A 22,677-nucleotide genomic window follows, 5' to 3' on the forward strand; every position below is an offset into this window, starting at 1 on the left:
ATACTTACTATAGACTGTGTTTTTAGTTTGTTGTTATTGTGTGTGGCTTTTTCTGTTGGTTTTTTTTTGTTTTGTTTTGTTTTTTGGGAGGGTTCTTTTTAGATAAAGTCATCTCTTTAACATCTTTTGAAAAGCACTTTAAAATCTGGGAAGTCCTTCATATATATAGTCCTCCTAACCATCCATGACATTGGGCATTACCAGGATCCCCACATTATTTTTTTAAAAAGGAAACTAGTTTAAAAATATTCAGATTCTACTAGCATTTACAGACTACCAATTATGTGCCAAGTGCTGTTTGCTACCCATTTGATTCAAATGACAATTATGCATGATACTACTCACAATTCAGAGATTATAAAATTAAGCCTCAAAAATGTTTATAAGTATTTTGTCCCAGATCACAAAGCTAGTTCAACCATCAGACCTGGAGCTCTCACCCAGATCTCAAGATTCTTCCTGGGACACTAGTTTTTCAAGTGGTTTATAAAAATGGATGGTCTGTGTTCCTTACCAAAATATGGATAATCTGCCTTCCTGGGCCCAACGCACTATGATTACAAGCAGATTCCTGTGTCCAGCATATATTTATAGGAACATACTAGCTAAAGGGAAATGTTTGTGGGTGTAGATGCTGCCAAAACTGATGGAACCTATAAAATCATCTGGGAAGTGCTACGTGCAAGAAGTGAAGTATTAATAAGACAGTCATTGGTAAAATGGAATAATGAGAGAAAGGAGAGGCAAAAGAGTGCTGTTGCTGGAGTAAGGTTTATATTAACTCAAGGATCAAAGAAAAAAAGAACCAGAATGGGTGAGGATCAGTCAAGATTTTTGGCTAGTGTAGATCTGTCAGATGGAAGATGATAGAACTAGTTAAAGACACACAAACACCCTCCTTTATTTTACTTTAACTTAAAGTTCATAAATATGCATTAATCAACCAGTCTTTTGATGTAGGATCAAGGAGTTTTGAGCAAGGTCTGAAAAGTCTTTCTTACATAAATCACAATTTTAATGCATTATCCAAGATCACCATTTTTGAGCAGGAAGCCAGAGACCTGCATAGCCGTTAGAATGCAAAAGTCCCAGATTCTCGTGATTTTTTTCCACTTGGTGTTTTATACCTAATTTGAGAGCATTTTTTTTCAAGAGACTCCCCCTTCATGTTTCAACTTGGTATTCATAGAAACAATTACTTTTTGTGTACATTATTGGTTTATATAAAGTTTAATTAACTCATGTAATTACAAGGGCAACTGACATATGCTTGCAGGCAACTACACCAGCTTCTTCAACCTTGGGCAGAAGTGCACAGTGTAATAGAGCACCTGCCAGCAAGGGGCAATGGTGGCTATGTTTTACAGGGGAATGGAGAGAACTGTTGACAGTGCAGGACAATTACTTGAGCTTCTTTTGGTTGCTGAACATGTAGGGCCCTATAAGAGCTGGACAGAAGGGTAGCTGTGCAGGAACCATCAGCATGCAAATTCCAACTGAGGGGATCTCCGGGAGTGAAGTCAGGAGGGAATCCATCAATTTATATTTACATAAGCTTTAGGATACCTTAATAAGGTTTCAAAGTACATGTGCTGAGGCTACGCCTTTCCTTAAGAAAAGAGAAGATGACTATGATAACATTCTCCTTTCAAAAATGATGGTTACTGTTTTCATTTCATCTTCTCTTAATAGGCTCAACTTCTGACAGTGATAAATTATATTTGGGTACAGTTTTTGTTATATAGATGTAACGATGCTTCTTTTAAAACCATCCTTAGAAACACTACAGTCTCCAATGAGTATAAATATATATTTGAGAATAGAAGTGTCAACACAGGCACAACTCCCTAAGATGCTAATTTTTTTAGGGGAACTAATTACATTTCCCCACATTGTTTTTTTTCAGTATGTTATTGTTCAGTATAACTTTTTTTCACAATACTTTCCCCTTCTGGTTAGGAACTTAACTCTTTTGAAAGTTTTTTTTCATTCATTCATTCTTCTGCATACACAATATTTATTTAACTGTACAGTTACAGATATTCAAATGTGATGGTCTGATAAATATTTAACAACTGAATTAAGTTTATAAATTTAAAGCTAATCTGTCTTGACAATTATGCAACCCAAGGAAAAAGACAGGGGAAAAAACAGTCCATTTTATACAGTACACAAGTGGCATTTTACCAATTCCAATAATTTCAAGAGCACATATAAACATTAGAGGGAATATAATCATATTTCATGATTGCAAAGACAGCAAAAACAAGGTGTTCGTATAACTTTCATGTTATCATGCCTCTGCACAGTCCCTATAGGAAACAGGGAGGCAGAACTTTCTTTCACTTCAACATCCTGTTATTGAAATTTCTCTGAAAACTATTTGCTTTTTTAAAATACAGAAGCAAATGTTTTGGGATTTTAGACTCTGACATCCCTCTACTGTCTGAATAAAAGATTAATTTGTGGTCCTTGCCTCCCCTGTGTTATTTGTGTGATTTAATGCTTTTCCTGGTAGAATCAGCTAAGAAAACATCTCTGGTCTTTCTATGGGAGTTTTCAAGAGCTTCACACTCCTTGGCTAGCTTATGTACTCCAACACAAAGGCAAAGGCTGCAAAGGCAAAGGCTGCAAAGGCAGGTAAAAGTGCAATCCAATTTATACAACTTGCTTGCTTTGGCCTATAATTTATCCCAGGATTTTGTTGTATGAACTTATTTGCACAAGGGTGGCTTACACCCTGTATTGTGTACTGCTGAGAAGGCCAAGACTTGTCTTATTTATACAGTGAGCTCTCCCATTCCTTGTGGCCTGTCTACTCTACCTCCATAAATCGCATCTCCAGATCACTGAGATGTATTTATAGTTAAGACTCCTCAACTATAAATACATCAATTAGTTAAATGGACTTGTAACTATAAATACACACACACACAAAAAAAACAAGTTTGCATTATTTAACTCAACATTTGTTGAGTGCCAATTAAGTACCAGGCACAGTGTAAAGAGCTGGAAAATCAGATAATTAAGAGACAGATTCTGCCCTCAAAATATTCCACTGGTCAGGAGGAAAACACTTTCATATGAGATAATAACAACTATAATCAAAGTACACATAAACTGTTAATGAAAGAAACACAAAAACAGAGGGATTAATTGGAGTGGGACGGATTATTTAGAAAAGCTTCAAAGAATAGGTAAACATTAACCAGGTCATAAAGGGCCAAGGGTATTTACCGGGACATAAACAGTACAGAATACTCAAGGAACCAAGAATTGCTAGTATTTTAGGATGACTAAAGTATTTTTAAAAGAGAGAGAGAGAGAGAGAGACAGCTAAGAAAGATAAGGATAGAAAGGTCAGATTGAAGAAGCCTTAAAACTAATGCTTAAAAAAATTTGAAATCTTTGAAACTGTTGAAGGATACTAGAGAAACAAACTTATTTGCTGGAAAACTGATAAATTTAGGGAAAGATTCAAGCACTATGTTTTACTTTTCCTATACAAACTGTTCTACTGGTTAAATGAAAGTAAAAGAAGGAGCAGTCTCTTCACAGGTGAACTCTGGCTAATAAATGAAGAAATATGATGGAATAAAAACACCAGATATTCACAATTCCTAATGAATTACAGTAGTCCCCCCTTACAGGAGTTTTCACTTTCCATGGTTTGTCACCCACCATCAATCTCACTCCAAAAATATTAAATGGAGAATTCCAGAAATAATCAATTCATAAGTTTTAAATTGCACACCTTCCTGAATAGGATAATGAAACCTTGCACTGTCCTGCTCCATTCTGCCCAGGAAATGAACCATCCCTTTGTCCAACATATCCATGCTGTATATACACTGCCCACCTGTTAGTTACTTAGTAGCCATCTCAGTTATCAGATGGACTGTGGTGGTCTCCATCAACACATAATAGGCCCTCAAGTAAGCATTTGTTAAAAAAAATATATCCAATAATAACTAATATTTCTAACTTAGGTTAATAGATGGAACCTAATTAGGAATCACAGTCAGGTGTTTTGGGATCATGGGTAGAGCTAAAGCAGTTAGGGAGTATGCTCAGCTGCTAATAACAGACACCAGTTAAAATAAACTAAGGTTGGAGTTTACTTATCTTTCATTGAATTAGAAATCCAGTATGATAGGCAGGATCAGCATGGCAGCACCACTTTATTAGAAATCAGGAATCCAGTCTCTTCCCATCTCTACTGCTCCTCCATACTTAGCATATGCTTCTCATAACATGGCAGCTAGAGCACCAGCCACGGCATCCAAGTTCCAGGCAAGAAGTGGTAGAAGGGGAAAAGACAAAGTGGTTCGTGCCAGCTGAGTCAGCTCCTCTGTGTGGAGCCCCCTATTATTCCCACCTCATAACATTTATATCTCATTAGCCAGACTTAGTCACATGACCTGCAAGGAAGGCTGGGGAGAATATTTTTTGTTCGGTATATTATTATCCCAACAAAATTGAAATTCTGTTAGTAAGAAGGGGATAATGGACATTAAATAGACAACTAGCAGTGTCTGCAATAAATACTTGTTTAGACTATGTTGTGCCTCGGGTATCTGTTTTGTTTCAGGTACCTACTGGTCTGAGATGTTCAGCCGGTAGCTTTTGAGAACAGCAGGGGATTGAAGAAAACGATGTTAAAAGAAAAAAATGTGTTGGTAGCAGATGATTGTCCAGGGAAAGATTATATGATAGAGAAGAAGGAGCCTGAGGATGGCTAACTTAAGGGTGGTAGAGAAAGATCAGCAGGCAAAGGAGACTCATAGAGATCGGTCAGAGAGATCTGGGTAGGTATCATAAAGCCAAGGAACCTCACGGAAGAGCAAGTCGAAGGTGCCAGAAAGGTTAACTCCAACGCTTAGAAGATGGTCTGGTCTCTACATCACAATCTGGAAGGCACTGGTGAACCTTTTCCAGTGTAGTTTTAAGAATAGTTTCAAGAGCAAAGCTAGACCACAATGGCTTGAGGAATGAGTGCTTTTGAGATGTTCATCAGTGAAGGGAAGGAAATGAAGAGTCTATAGTCTAAAGGGCTTCAGGAACTTCAATTGGGAAGTTGGAGGAAGGTGTATGTGTAAGAAGGTGGCTGTGTGGTATGAAGGATGCCTCATTATATACGTAGATAGACTAGGAGGAACAATCCAGGACACAGAGGCAGACACTGCAGAGACTGGCAGGTGGGAAGGAGAAGGATTCGGGTTTCATCCAGTGAGAATATCAGCTTGTCCAAGTAAAGGCTACATTTACACTGGAGTTTTTAAAGCTCTTTCCATGTTTTCATTTTCATTATTAAATGACATTAAGACTTGATTTGCCAGACACCTAAATGTTTCATTTTCTGTTTCCCTCTGAAATATATCAAGTCATGATTATTCTGGTTGGTAATTTCCCAGAGACGATTAAGGATGAGAAGGATACAAAGTCTATCAAATTTTTCACTAATTAACCTCTGTAACATATACTGGGACTTACACCCTACTCTCTTAGACATGACACAAAGTATTTCAGATGGGATCCTGCTTTGGATATGAAACATAAGGGCATAGACTAAGATGCCCAGCCAAGAGGAGATATCAGCTGTATGCCTGATGGGTTTAAATAAGTGTGTGAGGACTTGTTCTTAGATGATAACAATCAACTAGGAACCATTTTCAAATGCTCAAGAGGGGGAGAGTTTGGGAAAGCAGGTGAGGGATGTGCAAAGAATTGGAAACTGTTCCAACTGGAAACAATAATGGCATGTGCCAACTAGGGACCTGCATCCTGGGGCCTTCGTTATTGGCAATGAGAGCTCTGTGATCTTGGGCAAGTTATTAAAGTTGGAAGCAGGTTCTCCCCTGCAAAATTCAAGTTGTTAAAGGAGATGTGTGAAGTCTTTTCCTGCTTTAAAAACTCTGTGATTGTCTAAATCATGAATTAAATGCTATATAAAAGACAGCTATAGGTGCCTTCAAATTTGGTCTTTCAAAAAGAGTACTTATTAAACCTTGAAAGGTTTTTTAAATAGTGAGAGACCATGGAGCTATTACTAAGTGCACAGGCCCAATGAAGATAAGAGATGGCCAGCACATGACACACCACTGACCTCCTTCAAACCTTTGTATTTTGGGGGTGAACTATAAGACTCATTGGTCTTATTATACAAAACAAGAAGGACTATGCATGACTTAGCTTTACACAAAGGGAAGGGACTTGTTGCAAGTCCCTGAAAGTTGCTGGACAATGAAGGCAGGATTGTATGCAACAGTAAGCATGCTAGTCCTGTCTGATTCTGACCTAAGGTTATCAGAAGACCTAGAAATTTAAAATAACCCATCACAAGATCAGCAACAAGTCTGAGGTTCACCTTCAATTAAAACAATCCTGGAAAATAATGGAGAAGAAGAGGAAACTTGAAAATATAGTGAACATTTTATACTACCGAAAATGCATAAAGTCACCTTGAATGGAATTTGTCAGATTCTAAACATTTAATCATTTTAAAGTCTTTACTTTCAGAAAGACTTTCCTTTGATTCTCAATCAAATCAAGAGTTAGGCCAAATGGGAAATGACATTTTATAAAATATGTGCAGAAATTTTTAAAAATACACTATGGCCATGGATTATAAATTATGAAGTCCCTAAACTAAAGCTTAGACTCTCGGTCTTTACAAGACCACTTGCCAACATCAAGTCTTCACAGAATACAATTCATAAAAAAAAATACACTATGGCCATGGATTATAAATTATGAAGTCCCTAAACTAAAGCTTTGACTCTCGGTCTTTACAAGACCACTTGCCAACATCAAGTCTTCACAGAATACAATTCATAAAACTACCAAACAAAATGGTAAGTCTTCATCCATGACATTATTAATATTTTTGCTTGAACAAAAATATTAACTATGTCATGAATGGCAGTTTGCATCTATAATCTATAATCTTATGAGGTGTGTATTATCATTAAAATCCACATTTTATAGTTCACCACTAGTAAGCTGAACCTGTCTATTCTTTTGATTCCTAGTTTATGTGCTTGGCCACATTTCCTGAACCACCTCTCCTGAGCCCACAAAGATAATTTATTAGCCAGCTATGGCTATGTTCCAGAACAAGGGAGCCCTACGTTCTTTCTTTAGATCCTTCATGAGTACAACCGTTAGATAATACAGTACAATAAATGGGAGCCCTCACAATAACACTAGCCATGTCCTTGCCCCTAGAAGGAGGTATATGAAATAACCTAACAAGATAGCACATTGGTGAAAAGTTCCCTTGGAGAGACTCTAAGTACCACAGCTTTTCACTATTTTCTGCAATTCTGCTTCTTAGAAAATGATAGAGGTATAGAAGCAGGAGTCAATCAGCATTTCAGAAATCATGGCTGATTCTCCTTGCATCCACTATTCATAGCCAAGTATCCAAATATTGTGGCTACACTGTATTTCTTATTCTTCCCCTTTTGCTGAACTGTGGCACCACTACCAGAGGGTCAGAGGAAGCCAGATGGTGGGACAGCTAACACTACTAATTTTTTTTTTCCTCAGAAAGGTCTAATCAGTATCATAGTGGTTTTAATTTGATGTGATTTCTCGCTCAATAAGGTTTAATCAGCGGAAAGGTACAAAAAGCATGAGTTTTGGCACTATCAGACCTGGATTTGAATTCTGGCTCTGCCACTTCCATGTCTATAAGATGAGAACAAAAGCTATCTCATTATTGTATGAATTAAATAATAGGATATAGAGTAAAAGTATTCAGAGCATGACTAGTATGGAGTGGAAGTTCAATAAGGCTTCCTTCATTCCCAATAAACCACTGTGATAAATTAACTGCAGGAATTTATTTACAAGATCTCCCTTCATTTTTAGTGAGGACAGCGCAGACTGTGTACAATTGCCACCAACTATTTTTTTTCAAGTTGTTTCCTCCTATCAAGAACGGCCTCTCCTACCAACCTCACACCTTCATCTCCACTAATTTATCCCTCTTTCCTTCAAAGTCCAACTTAAATTCTAGTTTTGTACTATCCGTACCACCTAATACACTGCTTGTATTTAGGAGTACCTACCACATACATATTTTTAAGTGTTATTGAACATCACTAATTAAAGAATATCACAATTAAACATGCTTAGAAGAAAATGTTTTTAATACCTCAAAATGACATGATGGTTTATCATACTTAGAAAAAATAAAAGAGCCACATAATAAAGCAAGGGACAGAAATTTAATTTTTTAAAAACAGTACTATGATTCTAAAAGCACTGAGGCCCCAAACAAGGGCACTCCAGTAATTTATTTCTTTCCTTCTCTCTCTCTCTATTTATTTAAAGTAATATCTGAGGGTCCCATGCATACATTTTCTTCCTGTGACCAAGAAAGGCCAGGAAATTTCCTTTTCTGTGTCACAGATTCTGAATATTTCTGCCTACCCCAGGCCCCCCACATCCCCATCCTCTATGTTTTAAGAATTTAAAGGTAAAACTGTTGTCCCCAAACACTTTAGTAAATGCTTTTCAATTTTTCCTGCCTAAAGTAGGATCTTTGATTTTATCTGGGAACATCTCATTGTGCAGTCACCTTTAATGATCTAAAGAAGCCTCTTGGAGGTGATTTTTCTGTGTGGACCTTGACACTGCCTTGAGAGTATACAGTCATAAATTGTTACCCACTTAGAACAATTTCTCAAACTTAGTAAATACTAATTACATGGACACCAAAAGAAAGCCACCCTCTACCCACGCCATTACCTTGTTTCCTAATTCAAAGAAAGCACAGACTATATTTTGAGTAACTTAGAGAGACTATTAAATGTATTTACAAAATATAACTAGAAGATTCAAAAAGGAGTCTCCAAACTGGAGGACACCATTTGTTATTTGGTGGCACCTTCTGGGAAAGCTTGATACTGCAGCTCAGCTCTGTTAAACATAAATTCCCATGCAAAACCAAGAGGGAAAAAATCTGAGGACAACCTGTCACCTCATGAAAGCTACTGGTAAAGCCCAGACCAAGAGGTCAAAGAAATATGATTAATAAGTGACACAATAGTACGAGATTCCCAAGGCTTTCACAACAGTGATGCCAATTTCATGAAGCACATCTGTGCAATTTTAATATGAATCCATGAAAAAATAAGATTTGCTTCGCACCACCCTCCCCTTAAGTACACTCCATACCTAGTCATTCAAATCCTGGCTCCACCACTTTTAAACATGGCAGCCTTGGGCAAATTTCTTAACTTCTGAGCTTCAGTTTCCTCATCTATAAAATGATGATAATAATAATACCTATTTTATAGAGTTGTGTTGACAGTTAAATGAGTTAAAACACGTCAAGTGCTTAGAAGGGTGACTGGCACATAGTAAGCACTTAGGAAAAGTTTAACTATAGCTATGAGGCATCCCTCCAGTATGGTAAATCTAGTCTTGAAAAGACCATGTTGAGTCACATCTTTGACTTTGTATCTAACGATGACAGAAGGGACAATTACATAAAAACTTGGGCACTAAAGTAAGAAATAATAATTCACGGTATAGGAGACGCAGCTCTCTTGAAGAAGGCTCATGGAATTTACTGAAAGACATACTTGCTCAATACATGTGAGTGAAAATGCTGAGTTTTGGTGGTTTTTGATGACACCCAGGTCTACAATGGTAGAGCCCCTGTCTGTTCACAACCTCTGCTACCCACGGGCTTCTAAGGAATTATTTAATTTAAAAACTGAGATACCACACTGGGCTCAGTATGTGCCAAAACAAGGAAGAGAACAGGCCTCAGGTTTTTTTTTTTTTTAATCTCTCTTTTAACTGCTTCAAATCCTTTTCTGGAATAAGCCAGGAATATGGATGAATAAATGAACTGCTGGTTGGCAAGAATGTATCCTTTTCAATTTAATCACGTCCAACACAGAAAACAAGCAAAAAAGCATTAGAACACAAGCAAAAAAGCATTAGAAAACAGGAACAGGTAAAATATCTCCACATGTCCAACAAAGTTAACTTTCTTCCATTTGTTTGAATTAATATTCCACATTGAGCTGAATCTACCAGAGGAAGAATCGCAACCCTTCAGGTATTTTTACCTCCAGTTATAAAACACTTCAGAAAACAAGAGCCCCAAATGAGAGTACCCCCCTGCAGAGCAAGGGCAGTCCTTTAATGAGTGGCCTTCCAGCTGCTTGCTCACCATACACACAGACTTTACAGCTCTTGCCTGGGTTGGAATTACAAGTCATTAAAAAGCCACTTTGAAAACACAATAAAGACCTTTTTCTCTGACTGCAACAAACTTCCATCATATAAAAATCTACGGCCAATGCTTCAACAGCAGGACGTTTACTGCCAGCTCCAGACAGTTGAAGCAGGGCAATGAACAGGGTGGAGCGGGAGGAAATGAGGGACAACAAAAGAAGGGAAGTTTCTTTTTCCTTCTCCTTCCTTTTCTTCTTTTGAAAGAAACTTCTGCTAAGGTGGTTTAAAGTATTTATCCTGTTTCTGAACCACCATTCACCCTTGGGAAAAATGCTATCATCTGATGAGATTTTGCTTTTCTCCTTCAAGAAGATTTTATCCAAGAAAACACTTTGGTAAGCCAAACCTATCAAAAGACATGATGGAAATCTCATTTCTCCCATTGGTAAATGGTACATACTTTAACCTGCAAATATAATTCGCCTATTTTCAAGGAAAAATAAACTTTTAATTTCCTCACTTTTAAATTATGATTAAATCTACAAAGCAAAGAGGAAAAAAAGGAAGACAATGATAAAGAAATTACTATCAAAACTGAACCTAATCATAAATGGCTATCTCAGTTTTCATTTACTGGTTTTTTTTCCTCCATCTCTGCTATGAATACCGAACTTTTTCATATCACACACAAAAAAATCAATTCCATAGATTTGGAAGAGGAAAAAAAGGAAGACAATGATAAAGAAATTACTATCAAAACTGAACCTAATCATAAATGGCTATCTCAGTTTTCATTTACTGGTTTTTTTCCCTCCGTCTCTGCTATGAATACCGAACTTTTTCATATCACACACAAAAAAATCAATTCCATAGATTTGTCTTTAGAAGCAGAGTTATATGAAAAACAAAGACAAATGAAAACTGGGGAATTGCAGAATGGGTGAAAAATGTTTCAGTTCTTTTTTATTATCAATTAAAGTTTAAACAGGTCAATAAAAACAGGTCAATAAAGTTATAAACTTTTAGTTGATGCTGATACACTCAGACCCTCACTCTTTCCAGCTGCTAATTAGTATTCAGTCACCAGTAAGAAAAGCCACTTATCACTAAAGAGTTAGTACACCACTATGTCCCCAATGAGATGAACTCCTAAACCAAGAACCATTTTACTCTAATGGGAATTACCTAGGTTCTTGAATATAAAATATTATTAACAAAAACATTCCCTTATCATGCTTTCTGTATTTGTCAAATGCTCACCCATTATAAAAATAGTCCTTCTGCCTCCCTACCCTACCTACCCTATCCTCTATACCTCTCCCCGCCGCCCCACCCCGCCACTTCTGTAGGGGAAAATTATTGACAGAATTTCATGTGATAATATATATATCAGATTTCCTTATAAGATGAGAAATATTTCAAAAATCACAAAATGTATTTAAAATTACTCTTTGGGTTATTTAACGCAAAGATAAATCATTCCTTGGGATGTGTTAACAGAAATAGCAATTTAAAAAAAAATACCAAGTGCCTACCTCGTGCAGTGCTAGGTGTGTTCCTGTACTTTATCTCATTTAATTAAAAAACTAAAAGATCTTGGGAAACTTTGGCTTAACTTCTAGTTTAAAACTTAGACTCTTGGTCCTATATTTTTACAGTTACTACATAACAAATGCATAAAATATCAAGGCCATATATCTCCTTAAAACAAAATTCAGAGCAAAGTGACATATTCCAAGTACTTTCCCACCCCTTAAAGCATATAAACCTACATACTTGAAAAAGGACACTAGAGTTCAGCAACAGTGTTTTTGAATATCAATCTCTTTCAAAGCTACAGGTTATAAAGGTTTGCAGAAGCCAAGTCATACATAACTAATATTATGGCTAATATATATATTTTTTGATTAGTGTGTTCATTGCATTACCTGGATTGACTTATTTAATTTTCACAATAATCCTACAAAGTACATACCATATGATCTCCATTTTACAAAAAAGGAAACTAAGAAACATGAAGAAACATGAAAATCATTTGCCTGTGATCACAGGAGGCACTGGGATTCAAAACACAGCCCATCTGACACCAGACTGCAGAATCCTAATTACCCACATACCTACCTACCACTTATCAACATATAAGTGATCCTTTAAAAAGCATGCAGGCATGCAAATCATGGGTGTCCATCTCTTCTCTCTTCCCATACACAAAATATATAAAATCTGACCAAAAAGAACCACATAAATCAGCAATCTAAGCTTCCTAATCCATCTCAATAGTACTGATTTTTATTTTTATATAAAACCTGAATCTAACTTAACTGTGGAAAAGCTTCTTTAACACATGCTTCCTTTCAACTGTAACAAACCTCAGGCAACATACTCAGGCAAGATGTTTTCTTTACAGACATACCAGGTGAATAATCATTTCTCCCAGCCGTCCTAATTCTTCAAACTCTTCTGATTTCTTTTTGTGTCTTTCTTCTGTCCAAAGTCCATGATCTCTGCCTGCTATGTCCAAAATTACCCACCACCCCATCCCCCACAAATAAACATTAATCGGGCTCATATTCAAATAATGAAGCTGGAAAGGACCTTAGAGAGATCAGGTCATCTGATCACACTTACTCAGAGGCAGACACATCTACAACAGGACAATGTACACAGCAACCCCTGAAGTTGAGCCAGCCCTAAGCTACAAAATCTGTTACTGGCCAAGGGAGGCTACGTGTTGCTTAATGCTCGCCATTAAAATTGCCTCCTGCTCCTTCTGTCTTGACCACAGGAGGGACGCCAGGTAGAAGACAGTCCAAAGGGTATCTTTACTACTGGATAAACAATTTTAGCACACACTTATCCTCCTTTGCACATGGCTTACATAGCAACACTTTTGTCAGTTCTCTTCTGTTACATCACCTACACTTAAAGAATTAAACCAAGAGCAGCAACAATAAAAACATTACTGTTACTAGAAGACTAATAAGTAAAGTACAATTGTTGGGTTTTATACCCACATGACACCCGAAAGTCTTCACAGGTTTTCTCTGCAATGCAATGCACAATACCTTACAAAAACTCATGTACCACTGGATTTGTGGCTTTAATATGTCATGCATCATTTTGAAAATTTATTACCTACTGTAAGGAATTCCAATTCATTTCAATTCATTCCACAAAATTTTTCAAGGCGTTGCTTTGGAAAAATACACCGAGTTGAACAAGAATTTTATTAAAATAAAAGCATACTTTATAAATCATATATAAAACAGTGGGAGCAAGAGGCAAACAAAAAAGAGTAAACAGAATTGCTTAAAGAGAAAGACCATCTGTGATAGTTTCATGTAGAAAGAACATTTAATAGTGCTTTATGAATGCCATTTAGTCTTCTCACAAATGAGCAAACATTCTGAAAAGGTGCCTTTCAAAATTCTGACCACTATAAGAAACACACATACCATCTCTGAAATAAAATTTTCACAAACCATTATTTACCCATACTAATTACCATGTATTCTGATTCTTTTTTAATGCTGGTGACGATATGCTAAATTGATTTCATAGCTCGCCAGTGAATCACAACCCACAATTTGAAAACTTCTGTTCTAGAAGAATCACAACATGTCAGGAAGACAAAGTTGCTAAACTTGACAATTTTGATAGACTAATCACACCCCAACAGCATTTCAGGGCCATAAGAAACAAAAGCCAAACATACGAAAAAGTTCCAAGTAACATCTGCATTAAGAAAAAGTTTCAAGTTAAGAGAAGAATCAAAGAAGGAAAAATTAAAACTTGAGATAATGAAACAAATCCATTCAACTCTCATCTCCATTTTACAGACTATAAGTAGAAAGCCTTTAACAAACACTGTAACAAATTACCCAGTCTCCAGTATTTTATGCTACTCTGCTCCTAATCTGGCCTTCTTTTAAAATTTTGGTATTACCTATGAGAGTAGGGGAAAGGTGGTGTCCGTGGACCAGTGGGAATCTGTATTGGCACCATGTCCTGACCCTGGCTAGCTTTCAACTCAGATCAGTGCAAACTCAAAGAAGGGAATTTGCTACTAAGGCTTCCTACCTTTTACCAGCATGTAAACTAGGCACATCTGGGGGCAAGCCCACAGGACAGAAAGAAAAGATTTCAAAAATTACCAGCAATTTTTAGCCAGACATCTTCCTTGATCATCGTCTAGACATAACAAGCCAAAGTAAGGAGACTACTGGGATGGATAATCACTGATAAGTAACTAAGGCCAAAATCAGACAAAAAGGAAAAGTGAAGAGAAGAGAACTTCATAGTAAATAATGTTTATACTTCAAAAATAGAATCAAATACCCTTTGAGTTACTAACAGCTCTGTCACGGTCAGTGTAAGATTTCTTATGTTGCTAAGAGGTTAGAATAGATAAACTGATAATCCCTTCCAATTCTGAAAATCTGTCATTATAAATTTAAATCCCAACATCAGATAACATCTTTTGGGGATATTAGATGGTCACATGCTCCTTCAGGCATCCACCAAAGGATAATGCTATCCTTCATCAAAAACTTGTAGTGAAGATCACATATCCTACCCCTTCCAAATGAGTGGCTATACAAAATGAAGAAAAAAAAATTAAATATTTCATTTTCAAAATACCGACACCGGTTTATGGTATATATGTCACGTTTTATCAAATTATAAATTTTAAATACATGTAGTATATTGTTACATCAATATTGCCTCAATAAAGCTATTTATAAAATACTATTATCAACTTTCCATCTATATAAATAAATTACTTCATTCCAATGATCAAAAGATCAATATCATAGTTGCACCCCAATATTGTCTGTTTCTCTTTTAAATTTATTTTCCCTTGTATTCAAGTTTTATAGTATTCTTCTCATCTTCCTAAATTATTAATCATTGAAAAGCATAGTAACGAAGCTTTAATGAGCACCTAAATTTTCTGCTGCTATTCAAATGACCCATTTTTATATGATAGAATATACCTTTCCTTTAAACATTTAAATGACATCCTAAAAATCTGCATTCCTTAATATTATTTAATTTCTTTCTTCCCATTAGTCACAGGAATTCATATCTAGGCCACACCTACTTCCATGCTTCCATTTTATGGTTCGGCATTTACGGTTCAAGCATTCATTTTCTTCCCTCATTCCTTATTATAAAGCTATCTGAAATAAAATCTGGAAACCAGTCAGGGAAAGGAGGGAAGCCAATACGATTACTCACATCAGATTTAGAGGACATATTCTCCTCCACATCTGAATCATTGGGATCCACAATATCATCAAATGGCGGTAAAGTTGATTTCTTCTTCTCTGATGTTTCACTTTCAATTTTGACCTTTCCCATCTTGACATGAGATTTATCTTTTATCTGTTTCTTGTCAGCAGAACAAGTGAGTATCAGCGGTGGCGCACTAGAAAAACTTTTAAATAGAGCCTCTGAGCTACTCTTTTTCCTTTTTTTGGCTGAGAGTTCTTCGGAATCTGAAATGGGGGGCCTTTTACTAGGAGCCTTCTTATTTTGCTGTCCACTGGTGATGGTGAGTAAGTTACTGTCTGGTTTTGGCTCTTTTGACATGGGTTTAGGTTCCTTGAAGGCCATCTTAGGGACTATTTTCTCTTCTTTCAGTGGTTTATTTTCTTTGGGTTTCTTAGAGGATTCTTTGGAAGATTTGTTGTGATCCCTGGAAGGTTCTTTGAAGGCACTTTTATGTTCTCTGGAGTCTTTAGAAGGTTTTTCCTTGTGCTCCTTCATTAATTTGTGAGGCTTTGAAAAACTGGTACTACTGCTGCTGCTGCTACTGCTGCTGCTGCTGCTGCTGCTGGTATGAATACTCCTGTTAGGGTCCTGCAAAAAGGGAGAAGAAAATGAAACTCTCAAAACTAAAAGCCAATTTCCTTGAGCTCGATCTACATAAATGATCCTTTTTTGATTGCTCTCAAGCTATCTCTAAAATGCCAAAAATATTTTAATATAAACCAGACAACCACAATATAACAGGGGGGAGTAGTGCATGCAAGAAACATAATGAGAGAGGGTTACTATTATCAAAAAATTTAATGTGGCAAGCTGTTTTCTTAATCATTCAAAGTTTTAAAACATTTCAATTCAACACATGTTAACTAAATGCTTGTTCTAGATGATACAAGATAGATACCACATGGCCCCCACTCCTAATAACTATGACATATCTATGACTTGACAGCTGTTAGAAGAGCCACCTAAAAAGTGCTATAACAACCAAAAGAAGGGGACTATTTAATTCTGTTGGGAGCATATGGAGAAGAATAATTCAGAAATTTATCGAGAAATAACAACACCTATCGAGAATTAGGTCAGGTCTTGGAGGATAAGCAGGTAATTACTAAAAAGAAAAGAATGAAAAGGTACTTAGAGACCAGGGACTGGAAAAAACTAAAACAATAACAGAGCAAAAGCACAGATTGTATTTAGGGAACAGCAACAAGCTGCAGCACAAGATTGAGAACGAGGAAGAAAAATAGCCAAGGGTCACATGGTGAGTTCAGATTATATAAAATTTTAAACGGTTCTGTAATATAAAGAATCATAAGACTCCAAAAAAGAAATGAAATAATTCTCAATTTGAGATAAAAAGCGATTATTTTTATACTGGACAAAATATCATCAGTTAAGGAATGTGTCTCCAACCCACTATGGAAAAAAAAAAAAGGAATCTAACAGAACAAGGATTTCACCTAACCATCAAACACACTGAAAAGTCTTTAGCAATTATTGTTGTGTAATCATAAGAAAAGAGCTAACTGTTGCCCATTTCATTTTAAATGTCATCAGTTTTTTCAGTCATATAAATACCTGAGTATATATAATCTTTCTGTTTAGGAACAAAATCTAAGTCCATACTTATCATGTTTGTGAACCTCTGCCATTAATAGTAAGAATAAGAAACAGAAGAAGATCCTGGACATGCAAAAATCTACACCAATACTAAAAGAGCTCTTTCTTGCTTACTTCCACCTCTAATGGAGCCAAAGACAAATAGATGTCCAAATGTTCAACCAGGATTCACATCTTCAGGCTTGCTTATTATCTTTCATCTCTAACTCACCCACTCAATAAAGCACAATAATATGTAAACCAATCCTATATTTCTTAAATGTCTAGCACGATACAGAAAAGACAGTAGGCAGTCTTGCTTATTTCCACCTCTAATGGAGCCAAAGACAAATAGATGTCCAAATGTTCAACCAGGATTTACATCTTCAGGCTTGCTTATTATCTTTCATCTCTAACTCACCCACTCAATAAAGCACAATGATATGTAAACCAATCCTATATTTCTTAAATGTCTAGCACGATACAGAAAAGACAGTAGGCAGGGGCTATGCTTTTCACTAAAATGAACAATTGGGTCTATAAAAAAGAAAAAAAGAAAGCATGTGTATATGTACATCAGAAATTAATACCTAAAATAAAAAATTATTGTTTTTGTTAGTGGGAATATGTATTTTTGTCCTTTACAAAATTTTTTGTCATATTTGCTCAACAACAATAAAATGACGTATACCAAATTATTCCATTTATTTACTCAACTGAGCATTTGCTTTCAAAATTCTAAAATGGATAAAGTTACTAAGCAAAGACATGCTTTTATACATCAAACTAGATAATTCCTTACAAAACATCTTAATCTGAGATTTAAAAGCAGAATGCTAAAGATAGAATGCATATTACTGAAACTTCATTATTTTATAAATTCTATTACAAGATATTTCCTGGCATGTTAAGCAATACTATGAATAATTAAAATAAAGTATAATGGACAAACTAAATTAAGGAAGAACATTTTGAAATCTAATATCCTTGAGGTTTTTTAAAATGATTTGTTGAGTCACTGAATTTTGGCAATTTGTAATAAGTATTCTAACTATGGCTCTAGAACACACAAGCATTGCTATTTAATATTCAACCTATTTGTAGTATTACACACATTTTTACATATGTAACTTTTTTTTTAAATTTTTTTGTCCTTTTTGTGACCGGCTGCACCGCGCTCAGCCAACACTGGCCATCCCTATATAGGATCCGAACCCGCGGCGAGAGTGCTGCTGCGCTCCCAGCGCCGCACTCTCACGAGTGCGCCACGGGCTCGGCTCCATATGTAACTTTTTAAAACACATGATTTTTAACCTACCAACATATTTCTAATGTTAAGCATTAGAAAAACAGTAACATTCTGGCACCCGGGGGGAAAAAAAGAGAAAAATGGACTTCTCTAGGGGTCTTTCCATGACTTATTTTTAAAATCTTTGTGTAGAACAAACTGGAATTCTAACATTAGGTATACAGTGGTATCTGACAGAGCTCCTTGTGTCACAGAAAGTTAAAGTTCTTGTTTTACTTACGTGCATATAATGCGAGGTACAAAACTCCAGAAATGTAACTTTTTACTCCCCATATTGGCCTAGGTATTTATGTCTACTGTTACCTACTTTTCACCCACTCAACACATCTTGGTACAAACAAGTGACCTGACCATTCCTGTTCCTTCCTTTTTGTAATTACCACCTCAAAAACCTTTAAGCTAGGAGAATCCAAAGTTAAGGGGACAAACACTTCCATAACAACGTTCTAGACAGATAACATTTGGAAAATAAGAAAAAGGAAAGAGAGAAAGAGAGAGAGAGAACAGTTTCTATTATACAAGAGCAGGCATTTTTGGGGCCCCAGCCTGTGATAACAGGCAAAGTTCAGATATATGTCATCAAACTCCATATTCATCCATGTAATAAATGTAAAACACTGGCTTAGATACACAATCAGGCATTAAATTGCTACTGACCCAGAATAAAGGCTTTCACTGATTCTTAGCCTACCTATCATCCCATATATATAGGGGATCTAGCCACTGGCTTTTTAAAATTTTTACTGAACCATTAACCTCAACATTAAGTGTCACTGAGCAGCACACACTAATTACCATTCAATGTGAAGTTTACACATGCTGTATAATTCAAATTCTTTTTGCCTGAGGCTGATTAGGACAAACTGAATACCAAGCAATCCAACCAGGGAGTGCGTGTGTGCATAATTCAAATCTCAAATGTTTAAGGCAAATGACTGTTTAAACATAAATATACATGTATTTGTACTAACTTTACAACCTATGAATATAGAGTACAATATTTTCTTTCTTCCATTCAGGCACTACTGAATACATCCTTGTTTTAATTTTCTGGAACATAATGGATCTCTCGGATATATAATCTCTTCTAATACTACTTGACAGCAACTTTAGTAGATGGCTTAAGAACAGGGTGTAACTACTGGCCAGAATATGGTTTTCTGATGATAAGTGGCTTTTAATTTCCATATTATTTTCATGTCTTCTTCCCAGTACCACTGAAAAAGCTGATTCTCAGCTCCTGTCCCTCTAGCTACCCTCTTATTTTTGGTCTCTGTCCTACTTTAACTGGCTTCTGCATTGTGCAAGATTTTCAGATCGATCACATTTTTTCAATTAAATTTGCATATGGACAAATAAACTCTCCCAGAGGAATTTTATCTGTCAAAACCAATAAACTCTCCTAGAAGAGTTTATTTGTCCAAACTGCATTTTAGAAGGATACTTCCTAAAAACTGTAGTAGAGTTCAAGAGGGAAAACCACGACTGTTAAAGATAGGCTTCCAAATAAAAGTCTCTGCTATAATTAAGCACATGACAAATGATGCAGGGGGGTGATACTATCTGAGGCTATGAATAACATATGCAAACATAGGATTCTGTGGCAAAAATAAGCCTTGATTTCGATTTACCTTTCCCTACTTCAATCCCAAATCCAACCCCCTTTACCTTTCTTGAACTAGTCAGCTCTGGGGCGATCAGGCAGTGGGGCCTGAAGAATGTTGCCATAGGCTTATGGGCATCTCGAGAGAAAGGGCTAGTACAGGATTTGCTCTGCTCTGGGCTGCAAGCTAGACCCGGAAAAGTTCTGCACACAGATAACTGCAAAAGTGTGGCCAGCCTCCCTAGTCTCAAAGGCACACAGGAGGCACCCAAAAGGAGGGAGAGTCCACTCTATTCCTGGCCTGGGGAATATGAGGAGGAAGACACAGAGTCCTCCAGGTGTGCATACGAGAAGACAACATGCCTGCTGCTACGGTGCAGGCTGAGATGCCTGGATGTTTCATCACTTAAAACAGCCAAGGGTCCCGCAACAGCTCAAATTGAACGTCAGCGCACATACATATAACATACCTAAGGGAGGAGGAACTAGGAGAGAGTAGAACAGATCTTCTGGAGGAGACAGATGTAATACTGAGGTCAAAAACAGTATGACTACATAAGGAAAACCAAATAGTCTTGATTAAGTACAAAAAATAATTCCTAGAAAAAAAATTTTAATTAAATTAAAATTAAAATTCCCAAGCTGATTAATTCAGTAGGTAAAAGAGAGGATAGACTCTAACTGGCAGTATGAAGATCAACTGGAAGAAATCTCAAAGCATAAAGTAACATTTCAAAGAGATAAAAATTATAAAGGGAAAAGAGAAGAAACTTGAACACATCAAGGCAACCTAACATACCAGCCACAGGAAGAATTTTAGAACAGTGTACAGAAAAAGGAAACAGAAGAGATGGAAGAGGCAATAATTAAAGTAACATAAAAGAAAGTTTCCGTGAACTAAAAAAAGGACGAATGAATCGCACCCTAAAGAGTTCTCCAAGATCTAGACAAGATTAACGAGAAGACACACACCCAGGAACATCGAGTTAGAATGACTAAACTTCAAGGATTAAAAAAAAAACAAAAAACAAACCTGAGATGTTACCAGAAAGAATAATTACTTAAAACTGAAAAAGAATCAAATTAACATTGTACTTCTCATTTGTAACATGAAAATATAGAAGAAAGAACAATAACATCCAGACGGCTGGGAGAAAAAGAAGTACAATCCAAACATCCTACACACACAGTCAGTGTGAAAGAAGTTCCTGCTAAAACGTAAGGATTCAAAGAACACATCGCCCACTGACCTACCTAAGGAAAGGACATGAGAAGAGATTCTAACTAAGCTGGGTGTGGTTTAGCACATCCATTGTAAGCTCTGTGAGTGTGTGTGTGTGTTTGTGTGTGTGTGTGTGTGTGTTTAGTGCGCATGAGCGTCAATGTATCTTTTTTAGTTTTGTTGCAGTTCTTGTGTTCTTTAGAGAGAGAAGAGAGAAGAGTTTTAGTGAAGCAGGCGGGTGGGCATCTTTTCCATGCTTTTCCAAACCTATGGTTTCCAAGGACCCTTCTGGCCAGTTACCTAGCTCGTGTGTAAGGGGTCTGGTGACCCAGCCGGTGTGTGTGGGGTTTGGAGACCCAGCCTGGCATGTGTGGGATCTGGGGACCCAGTCTGTGAACGGGCTTGAGGGGTCTGGGAGCTCCAGACCCATTTCCAAGGACCCTTCTGGCCAGTTACCTAGCTCGTGTGTAAAGGGTCTGGTGACCCAGCCGGTGTGTGTGGGGTTTGGAGACCCAGCCTGGCGTGTGTGGGATCTGGGGACCCAGTCTGTGAACGGGCTTGAGGGGTCTGGGAGCTCCAGACCCAACCCTAGTGCCACAATCGGCCTAGTCGGTGCAGGATTACTGGCAGGTAAAAGAGCCCGACAACTGGCGTGGTCGTGTAGCTAGACGACTGGCACTGTGAGCAGGATTTCAGGCCTTGGCCTAGCCAGACAAACTAAATACAAAAGAGACCTTTTGAGTGTGGGAAGATAGCAAGAGCAAGAAACAGGGGTGCAACGTATATTATACTCTATACAGAATTAAACCTAAATGAATATAAACTCTATAAATATGCAATATAAATGCTCAACACAGAAAAGTCTAACAAAAATCTGAACCTAAAAAACTAAGTTATCTCTAAGGAAATTTAGAAATGAAAGAGGAGAGGATTAGTGTCAAGGTGAGGAAAAATGTTGGTATCTTTTTTCACATTAAAGTGGATGAAAAATTAGATTATGAGTAATTGAAAGGGATGGTAGCCAGTAACGAAATGGAAAAATGCAGAAGTGCCACATAAACAAATGGAAAATGAATATCAACTTGAAAATATAAGCAAAACTAAGAAAAATGGAAAAAAATCACAAGTATGAATAATAAACAAAGTAAAAAGAAAGTAACAAAATCAAGTATCACTTAGCATAAAAATGAGAAAGCTGAATTCTTCCTCTGGAAGACAGACTGTCAGACTAGGCTAAAAAGACAAAGGTCAGATATAGACTGTTTGCAAGAAACACTTAAAATCAGGGCCGAGCCTGTGGCACACTTGGGAGAGTGCAGCGCTGGGAGCGCAGCGACGCTCCCCGCCGCGGGTTCGGATCCTATATAGGACTGGCCGGTGTGCTCACTGGCTGAGCGCGGTGCGGGCGACACCAAGCCAAGGGTTACAATCCCCTTACAGGTTTACAAAAAAAAAAAAAAAAAAAAAAAA

At 36.9% G+C, this 22,677-nt stretch overlaps 1 protein-coding gene across 2 annotated transcripts in view; it reads right to left on the minus strand.

Annotated features, from left to right (window-relative positions):
• The window catches only part of MLLT3 (myeloid/lymphoid or mixed-lineage leukemia (trithorax homolog, Drosophila); translocated to, 3), a 278,524-nt gene that overhangs the window by 48,170 nt on the left and 207,677 nt on the right, over positions 1-22,677 (minus strand). For both annotated transcript variants that reach the window (XM_008579114.1, XM_008579115.1), the window contains one exon: positions 15,442-16,065. In XM_008579114.1, coding sequence (XP_008577336.1) covers positions 15,442-16,065 — 624 coding nt within the window. The remainder of the gene's footprint in view (positions 1-15,441; positions 16,066-22,677) is intronic.

The sequence above is a fragment of the Galeopterus variegatus genome, unplaced genomic scaffold (genome assembly GCF_000696425.1).
Source record: "Galeopterus variegatus unplaced genomic scaffold, G_variegatus-3.0.2 Scaffold1813, whole genome shotgun sequence".
NCBI classification, from domain to species: domain Eukaryota; kingdom Metazoa; phylum Chordata; class Mammalia; order Dermoptera; family Cynocephalidae; genus Galeopterus; species Galeopterus variegatus.